At 41.8% G+C, this 10,110-nt stretch overlaps 2 protein-coding genes across 6 annotated transcripts in view; one reads left to right on the top strand and one right to left on the bottom strand.

Moving 5' to 3' along the window:
* Window positions 1–851: 851 nt before the first annotated feature.
* On the bottom strand, window positions 852–3,942 carry RPS27A (ribosomal protein S27a). Its single transcript, XM_006159038.3, has 5 exons — window positions 3,788–3,942; window positions 3,277–3,331; window positions 2,765–2,850; window positions 1,736–1,867; window positions 852–1,041 (listed from the first exon to the last, which is right to left on the bottom strand). Exons 1-5 carry the CDS (start codon window positions 3,833–3,835, stop codon window positions 892–894), a joined length of 471 nt encoding a protein of 156 aa, XP_006159100.1. The 5' UTR covers window positions 3,836–3,942; the 3' UTR covers window positions 852–891.
* Window positions 3,943–4,059: 117 nt separating this feature from the next.
* CLHC1 (clathrin heavy chain linker domain containing 1) overlaps window positions 4,060–10,110 on the top strand; it is a 59,316-nt gene continuing 53,265 nt past the window's right edge. For 3 of the 5 annotated variants that reach the window (XM_006159036.2, XM_014591816.2, XM_006159032.2), the window contains exon 1: window positions 4,177–4,493. The gene's annotated coding sequence lies outside the window, so the exon portion shown is untranslated. The other 2 variants (XM_006159034.1, XM_006159033.2) reach the window with 2 other exon arrangements.

Raw genomic sequence — 10,110 nt, 5'->3', positions numbered from 1 at the left:
TGCAGGCAACAAGATCTGTAGATGCTTAAGGCCCTTCTATAAAATGATATTTATATACACACATTTGACTATAACCCATACATACCCACACACCAAAATCTCAATATTGCTTATTAATACAAGTATTCTGTACTATTCTAATTGTACATAAAAGTATTTTTGATCTGTAGCTTGAACCTGTGGATGCAGAAATCCTGGAAAGGAAGTGCCAACTGTATAGGTAGTTTGATAGTTTTCTATGTGGGCAGCTGGGAGAAATAACTGGTCACACAATCCCTAGAAGCAATGTTCATATGAGGCATTAGCATGAGGAAGTGGTCTAACTGACCATTGATCCAATTTTCAAAACCCCTTTAAAAACTTGCCAGAGGGCATATAGATTACCAGAGAGGAAAAGCGTGAGAAAGCATATCCCATGGGGAATGGCCACACTGCAATCCTTCTCCATTTCTCTTGTGGTTACAGCTCTCTCTCCTCTTGGGATGTTGGGCACACACACACATGCCTGGAGTGTTTCTCAAGCCCCTGGGTCCAGGATTTGAACTGTAGTGTCAGCCCCAGAAACCATCTTTTTTAATTTAAGAGAGATTTTTGTTATAGGATGCGTGAACTTGCCAAAAGAGACTTGCGACAGAAAGCATCACCCCTGTGGGATATAGCATACGGCAATCCCTTTTCTGCTCTTGGGATTCTTGGTACAAATGCTGGATATGGCTGGCTTGAGTTTTAAGCCACCAGGTCCGGGACTTGAACCATGGACAACTACATGGGAGTCCAGCAATGTAACCATTACTCCATCTGCTGGTCCCCCCCCAAACCATTTTTAAAAATCACTTCAATAAAAGTCAACATTTAAAGGTTAGTTCCTTTCTTTTATTAACTCATAAACAATTACTTGTCTTCTGGTTTGTTGAAACAGTAAGTCAGACAACATTTGCCACAATAATGTCTGTCAAAATGGCTGGCCATAAAAACCCCAGCACCACATTCATCTGAAGGGCACTCCCGACGAAGGCGGCTAATTTTGCCATTTTCATCCACCTGAAAATGAAAGGATAATTTTACAACATATTCTGTAGTCTAAATTAATTGACTGAACACGTTTAAGAAAATTGCTCCTGAGAAAAACTTGACTTGGTCTTACCATACTTAAAACCCCAGCTTTCCATGACCATGAATGTACTGAAGTTGACCTAGAATCTGAACCCACATGGCTCCTGTATTGCACTGTGTCACCAAGGGCAGGCCATTTCTCTTTTAAGTGGCAGTACGGCTACCTTGCCCAAGCTGGCCTTGAACTAATGACCCTCATGCCTCAGTTCTTGCTGTAGCTGGGATTATAGGCACATGCTACTACACTTAACAGTTTTTAACCCTTTAACCACACTGGTGGTATTTAGTGGTTTAAACTAAAGCACACCCCAAGTTCTCACCAATAATTACAAGTAGTTCAAGAAATAATTAGATATCTGTACAATAAAGTCCACCTTTGCAAAGTGGTAGATGAAACTAAGACCACCTAGTTGGAACAAGTAGCTGAAGATGAGCCATTATATAAGTTCTTTCACATATCAAACAGGAAAAACAAATAGAACTCTGCCAGTCTCATTTCCAGAACCCAAAGTAGGCAATACTGGATATTCAAGTCCAATTACTGACTAGTTATAATTGGGTTTCCAAATAAATGCCTTTGCTGATACTTTGCCTATCACCGGACAGATTTCAGCTAGCTCACCTTATAGTATTTCAGGACAGCCAGTTTGACCTTCTTTCTCTTATGCTTATTCTTCTTGGGAGTGGTGTAAGACTTCTTCTTTCTTTTCTTAGCACCACCACGGAGTCTCAACACAAGATGAAGCGTGGACTCCTATTAATGCAACAAGGACCAAAGAGGCTTTCATGATGCATTAAAACCAACTATCACACATCTCTTAATTAAGTACAACAGCACATATGAGGTATTTTGCCCATGTAATAGTAGTACAGGTGCTCAACTTACAATGGGATTACATCCAGATAAACCCACTGTGAGTTTAAAGTACCTTCAGTAGAGAATACATTTCATACTTAACCCATTAAACATGGTTAACTTAGCCTAACCTAACTTAGGCATGCTCAGAACTTTCATTAGCCTAGAGCTGGGCAAAATCATCTAACAAATGTTTTATTCAACTTTCTTTTAATCATGAGAGAGCACAAGTGCATCTGAGAGAGAAATGGGCACCCTCTAGAGCCTGGTCATACTGAGACCCCCCTCTACCAGTCTTTTAGCCCAGGGGGACCTGCAGTTGCAAGCCTGGCATGTTACAGCTGATGGTGCTGGGATCAAACCAGGGCTGCCATGTAGGAGCCTGCTTTTCTTGAGCAGCACTTTACTGCTGCACCATAGAGCCAGCCCCAAAGCTTATTCTATGATAAAGTTATTGTAATAAAGTTTCACTGGAAACTCAAAAGTACAGTTTTGATTGTCATCACTTTTTTACCATCATTTAGTTAAAAAAAAAAAAAAAAGGGTCAGTCAGACCACTGTTAGGTCAGGGAAGCATCTGTGTCTAATTATAAACTAGTTTAGAGGAGACTAAAGATTACATTAAATTACACCATGGGATGCAACCTGCAAAATCTGGAATGTGAGAAACTATAGTAGTGCTTCTAAAATATGAATGGAGTCGCTGGGAACCAATTGCTAACATGCATATTCCCCACCTGTGTCAAAATGTCCTAATGTTTATTTTTAAGGTGCTGCTCTTTCCTCTAAACAGACCTTTTGGATGTTGTAGTCAGACAAAGTACGCCCATCTTCCAACTGTTTGCCAGCAAAAATCAGTCTTTGCTGATCAGGAGGAATTCCTATGGAAAAAACTCAATATAAAGTTGCAGCAAAACAAGTGATATCTGCTTAACATTTACAGAGTAACAATTCTGAATCAAATCATTGGTACTAGTAGTCATCACTTAACTCCTCCTACAGAACAGGCATGGTTCTGGATATTTACAAGTTTCATTGCATTTTATCTTAATGACAATCTTTATACTTGATAATATTAACAACCTAGTTTTAGAGACAAGGAAACAGGTATAGAGAATTAAAGTCCCAACTGGCACTGTAAACTCCATCTCAGAGATTCCAGTCTAAGCAGGCTGGTAAGCATTTATAATATTCCTCCAAAAGAATTCTTTCTCAATCTGACTCCTCCCTACTCCCACCCCCAGGGCAGATATACCTAGTTCCTGTCTCTACAGGTTGATTTTCCTGAACTACCAAATATTACTTGCCTTCCTTATCCTGGATTTTGGCTTTTACATTTTCTATTGTATCCGACGGTTCAACCTGTGTTTAAAAAATGCAAGCACATTGGTTACAAGTTCGAGAGGGAACACTCACTCAGTTAAACTTGGCAATTACCACAGCACCGAACAGGGTGGGGGACTGAAGCCTACACAAGAAAACTGGCCGGCCACCCACCCAATCGGCGTCCTCCCGGGCCTAGGCAGGCGGCAATAGCGGAGCCACACGTGCTCGCGCCAGCTCGGCGAGGTGTGTGTTCTTCTCTGACGCCGGCCCCATTTTGGCGTATCGGCCGCATCACTCGAGAGTTACAGGCCCAGACTTTAGGCACCGCAAGCCAGTCCCGAACCCTTGTGCAGCAAACTACCCTCTACTCGGGGCATAATTTCAAAACTCAACCTCGGAAGCACGCCCGGAGGCTTGGAAAGCAGCCCGGGTCCTGAAATCCACCTAAAGACCTTAATGAGGCCTTGGCTTGCACCCGCGCGGGGCCCGTACCTCGAGGGTGATGGTCTTCCCTGTGAGGGTTTTTACGAAAATCTGCATCTTGGTGGCGATCCCACCTGGGGATGAGGAAGAGGAAGAGACAGGTTAGGCCGGGGGCTTCAGTAAAGGAAGACCCCCCCCCCCAGAACGGGGCCGGAGAGCGGCCAAACAGCACGCACTCCAGATTTCCTTTTCTTGAAGTTTGTTTATCTCTGGGGCTAGCAGGTGGCATGGTGGTTAAGGTGCTGGACTCCCACATAGCTGACTGCCGTTCAAGACCCGCCTGCCGTCGGAGCGGCTGTCTAACCCAGTGCCGGACTCGGTGGTGACCGCGGTCCTCCGCTCTGCAGCCCGGGTTTACTCCTCACGGTGAACGTCGCAGTGCTCTCGAGATGGTATATTTAAATCCCTTTAAATTGTTTTTAAAAGGCTATTACTAAGCAGGCCACGTGGCTAAGAGGGTCTCTTAGAGGGCGGTTTGAGCGGGGCCTTGGGGCAAAGGGAAGTGAAAGTGCCTTCTGGGAATTGTAGTTTTCCCTTGCTCCCATTAGCTAGGACTACTTGTCCCAAGATGCAGTTCCACTGCCAGGTTCCCTAGCTACTATCTCTAAGCATTGGAGTCAGCGTTAGAGAAAGGGATTCAGGTGAGGACCGGAACAAGGATGAGGTGGAGTTTTGGGGAAGGATGGGAACCAGCCGGAAGTGACTAGGAAAAAAGGTGAAGAGACGCGAAAGGGAGGTGGAGCACGGAGGTGTTCGTTCGCGTACGGGGCGGTGGCGGGGCGAAGGGTCGGCGAGCTTCCAGACGCACCTTGGGCCTGGGACGGGAGTCTTTGTGGCCAACTCCTGGCGAGCTGGACTAGGGGAAGTCTTCAGAAGCGGGAGTTCCGTCTTTTATCTCCCTGCCGCCGGTGCCTGCGTTCAACCTCCACGTTCTACTACCCTAAGGAAGGTTCTGGGCTTGGTGTGCCACATCTTAGCATGAAACGGTTTATTAATGTATTGAGAATTTCAGGAGTTTCAAATGCAGAATGAAAACACATGGGATTGGGGGCTGGGGGACAGCTGGCGTGGTGGTGGTTTCGGCGTTGAACTCCCACATGTTTTACCCTGGTTCAAGTCCCGGACCTGGCGGCATTCTCACGTTCCCTACCACCCTAACCCCCATCCCCGTGAGCGCACATGTTCTATAGCAAATTAAATAGTAATAATAACAATTTAAAAAATAACTGATTATTTAAAATAAAAGAATGAGGCCACATTAGAAAGAAACCGGCAGACTGGTTATCTGTTGTAGTTGTAGTTTCCATGTTTGGACTTTGGGAATGTTGGTGAAGGGGTGCGGAGAGGAAGTTTTTGGAATCTGTAAAAGGTGCTGTCCCTTTCAGGCAGGCCAGTTGCAAGAAGGTTGTGTCCCTTCCCGTTTCTTTCTCCACTCCACAAACCACGGAGCTCTTTCTAGTGTGCCCTCTTAATGTCTTTCCCACATAGCCATTACGCTAAATGCTGGTCCCCGCTTTCTTTTGAAATTTTTTCATATATACATATATATATGTGTGTGTGTGTGTGTGTGTGTGTGTTTTAAATCTGTAGATACTGTCTCTTGTCTCTCCTTTCTCTTGCTAATTCAGAATCCATGTGCATCTGAGGTGGGCCTAGCCCTGCCCCTTTAACTGGAAGGCCTCTGCCCCTTTCACATGGCACACTTGATACTCATTTTATTTTTGCCTTTTTATTAAAAAATATTTGTTTTTCCCCCTTTTTAGTGTTTTGTTTTGTTTGTTTTTGTCTTTCTCCCTTTGTTTTATTTCTTTTACCCAACTTTCTAACCTTCCTTCTCACCTTCCACACATTGAGTGTCTAGGCAGGTCTAGAGGCACAGTAGCAAAACATTTGAATACTTTTAGGGTCATAGAAATCCTCAACCCCCACTGAACTGGTACAGAAAGGGAGAACCTCATCTTTATAAATCAAAATTGAAATTCCTTTCTGTGGATATTATGTTGCAAAACACATTAGTAAAGGAGAAATAGGCATGGAAGTACCTCACAGTAATATGAAGCATATGAGTTTACAGTAGCAGAAATCTCAAATTAGCTAAACTTGAATGTACCACCAAATGACTAAAAATCAGAGTCCTCAAAGTGAGCAGCGGTGAAAAAGTACGCACAGCTTATCTCCCACAGACCTCTGAATTCTTAGTTGAAACCCCACAGCTCAGCCCAGATGCACCTATTTCCTTGAAACTGTGAGGCCTTTGTAATATTCAGTTCCATTGACAAAAATGCAGGTTTCTTGGTAAAGATCAGGGAAATGGAACTGCAGGAATACTGCAGGTCATCTCCTTCTGCACACCTCTAACAATTAACTTCAAGAAGGTAGGAAGTAACATATAATCCATCAGATGGCCAGAAACCACCACAGAGGCACAAGAAATATGGGAAAGCAAGAAAATACCTCTCACCCAAGGGGAAAGAACAGCCGTTCATCATCCACAGACAGTACAATGGAACTTGTAGAAATGTCAAGTAAAGAATTTAGGATATTTATAGTGACAAAGCTAACAGAGATGTAAGAGAAGAGAGATTACGGATTCCAGAAAATGCAGGAGAAAAGAGACAAGTTCCAGGAGGTGAGAAAGTTCTTCCACAATCTGAAAGGCAATACACACCATAAAAAAAGAATCAAATGAAACTGTTAGAGATGAAGGTTGTAATACAGGAAATCAAAACCTCCCTTGAAAGTATTAGAAGCAGATTAGATCAAGCAGAAGATCGAATCTCAGATGTAGAAGACAGAACCTCTGACCTAGAAAAATTCACCGAAAAGATTAAGAAAATAACCAAAAAAATTGAGAATAATGTATGAGTAATATTAGATATCATTAGATGCCTAAACATCCAGATAATTGGTATTCTAGAAGGTGAAGAAACTGAACAGGGCGTTGATAATCTACTCCATGAAATCCTTCTTGGAGGGCATTGCCTATGGAAGCCATCTTTAAAGCTGTCTGCCATCTTAGAAACCTTAGGCTTCACTTCCTCATTGAGCAAACCATGTCTCAGAAATCATGTGACCAACTGTTGCTAGGCAGTGGGAGGTCCACCCACATCAATGATTGGCTCATACTGTTGTATCTCTTTTTGGGCAACCAATTGGTGCCCACCAGCCTGTATATAAAGCACAGTTTGTTCTGCAATAAACGAAGACTTGATCAGCACCTCCTCTGGTCTCCATTCTGTGTATGTCTGTGGGAGTTCTGTGAGCCTGTATATGTGTGGGTCCCCTTTTTCTCCATTCTCACCCAGGTACCTGTTTGACTGTCCTGTGGGTCGGGGCAATCCTGGAAGAAAATTTTCCAAACCTAGAGAGGCATTCAAATATCTAGACCCAAGAAATACAAAGGACCCCACATAGAATCAACCCAAGAAGATCTTCAAGGCACATCATAGCCAGATTGACCAAAACCACAGACAGAGACAAGATACTAAAATTAGCAAGAGGAAAACATCTAGTTACTTTCAAAGGCTATCCATCCCATCAGGCTAACATTGGACCTCTCATCAGAAACAATACAAGCAAGAGTGGGAAAATATATTCAAAGTGTTAAGTGAAAAACAATTTCAACCGAAAATACTGTATCCTGCAAGATTATCCTTCATATGGGAAGAAAAGATAAAAACATTCTCAGATAAATAAAACCTGAAAAAATTTACCAACACCAGACAGTCTCTTCAAGAAGTTCTGAAGGGAGTACTATACCAGAAAAACTAAAACAGACTAATAAGAGAACAAAAAGTGACCAAGGAAAAGGCCAACTTAATGATAGGGATAAGTTCTAAAGTATCAATAATGTTGAATGTTAATGGAAAAGTCAGACCACAGTAACACTGCAAACTCAACAAAAGATTATATGAGACTGAACTGATGAGATAGAATTCTATGACTTTTCTAAGACATTTCTGATTTTCTCCAATGTTTTTTCTCCCATATTTAAGGATTTTTGTTTTCTTTTGAGTTGTTGATAGGTTCAACAATTTGTTTAAAAAAAGATTTTTTTTTAATTTAAAATAAAACTTTTCTCCCTTCCTGACCCCTTTGCAGTTGGAAAATATTTGTGAGTATTCTTATTTTGTCACAGAATGATTAGTTGCATAAGTTCAATAGTACAATAGTATCTGTTGCCTTGCGTCGGAAATTGAATTCTTATGGGGCTTTGTGCAATTAGCAGACCAAACTGAGATTAACCTAATGTTTTTTTTTTATCAAATAAGTTAGTTTATATCTCTCTTTAGTAAAAGGGAGAATGGAGAGAGAGAAAAAACTTGTCACTGTATTCTAGCTTTGTCCATGTTTTTAGTGTAAGATCTTTTGTGAATCAATAAATATGAAAAAAAAAAGTTTAGTGTGGAAGAGGGGAGGGAAAAGAGGGAAAAAATGATAAAAGTATGCTTAATTGACAACTGAGTAGCTATTTGCTGATGATAATATATATAGTAATATCTTTGTCTTGACTGACATGCATGGTATTTGTGTTGGAAAAAGAAATATATACTGTGGGATCAGCAGTTAGCGTAATGGCTTGTCGCTGGGCTCCCATGTAGTTGACTGTGGTTTGAGTCCTGGACCAGGCGATTTAAACCCATGCTGGGCACGTGTGTGTGCATGCCCAAGATCCCGAGAGGAGAATGAAGGAGAAGGGATTGTGGTGTGGCCACCCCCCTGGTGGGGTGATTTTTCGCCTTCTGTCTCTCTGTCTCTCTCTGTCTTTCTGGTGAGCGCATGCACCCTATAGCAAAAACCTCTCCAAAAAAAAAAAAATGTATATATATATATTTATATGTGTGTGTGTGTGTGTGTGTGTGTGTGTATTCTGTAAAGGTGTGATTAAATGTAAATAAATTTTTAAAAAGTAAAAAAAAATACTAAAAAAATTGTATTTTTAGGTTTTATAATTATTTTGGTGTCTTCCTCCTATATATGGCCTACGGGCAGTATTTTCTGCCAGTATATGTTATTTCGGATATTAACACAAAATGGTAAAATTGATTTAGACATTTATTCATCATAACATTCTTTTTTCCTTTTTTCTTTTATTGCCAGAAGGTACGTGTGCTTGCCAGAGAGAGAGAGAAATAGCTAGCACCTCTCAGTGCCAGAGAGAGAGAGAGAGAAATCGCTAGCACCTCTCAGTGCCAGAGAGAGAGAGAGAGAAATAGCTAGCACCTCTCAGTGGGACGTGGTTATGCTGCAATCCTTTTTCCTCCACTTCTCCATCCCACTGGGATTTAGGCACTCACTCACACAAATACCCAGTATGTCTTTCAAGCTGCTAGGAGTGAGATTCACACTGTGATTAAACAAGAGGGATCTGGCTCCCTATGCACAGGGTTTAACTGCTGTGCTATGGGTCTAATCCAACATTATACTAGTGAGAATGTGCAATGGTGGGGGAAAATTAAATAAGTTATGGAATGTCATACCTTGAAATACTATGCAATCTAGATGCTATTTTTTAAAAGTTTTTTTGCCTTTTTTTGTTTTGTTGTTTTTGCTGGAGGAAACGTGCACATGGACCAGAGAGAGAGAAAAAATACACATTCCCCCTGCCAGTAGGGTCTATTCGTGCTTCAGTCTTCCTTCCCCTCCACATTTCATCTAGTCAGAATTCTGGGCATTTGTGGGTATACTTGCCCAGCATATTTTTCAAGCCTCTGGGACCACAGTTCAAACTATGATCAGCCATATGGGATCCAGCTCCTGCATAGTGCTTAACCACTGTGCTACAGGGTTGGCTCTGTAAGTTATGTAACAACAAAAAAGTACTTTTAACACAAAGTGAAAAGGGTCTGACAGATGGCATGGTGGTTATGATGTAGGAATCGCACATGACAGGTCCTGGTTCAAGTCCTGGACCAAGCCATGACTGATCCTGATTCAAGTCCTGCACCTTGCCACTGGCTTTCTCACTTTCCATTTCTCTCTGTCTCTTTCTGGTAAAATTTAAACATAATAAAATAATTCTCTTTTTTTAAAGAGAGATTTTTTGCTATAGGGCACATGTACTCGCCAGAGAGTCAGAGACAGAGAGACAGAAATGGAGAAATCACCCACCAGGGGGATGGCCATGTTGCAATCCTTTCTACTCTGTTCTGTTGGGATTTGGGGCAAGCAGGTACACATACCTGGCATGATTTTTAAGGCACTGGGTCTGGGACTCGAACTGTGGTCAACTACGTGGGAGTCCAGCTGCGTAACCATTACGCCATTTGCTGGTCCAAAAATTAAATAATTCTTTTTCTTAAGGATTATTTTATTTAACTTTATTTATTTTT

Source organism: Tupaia chinensis, unplaced genomic scaffold (genome assembly GCF_000334495.1).
Source record: "Tupaia chinensis unplaced genomic scaffold, TupChi_1.0 Scaffold000622_1, whole genome shotgun sequence".
Lineage (NCBI taxonomy): Eukaryota > Metazoa > Chordata > Mammalia > Scandentia > Tupaiidae > Tupaia > Tupaia belangeri.
Note: the sequence above shows the minus strand (reverse complement) of the source record. Positions and strands in the feature narration are given on the sequence as shown.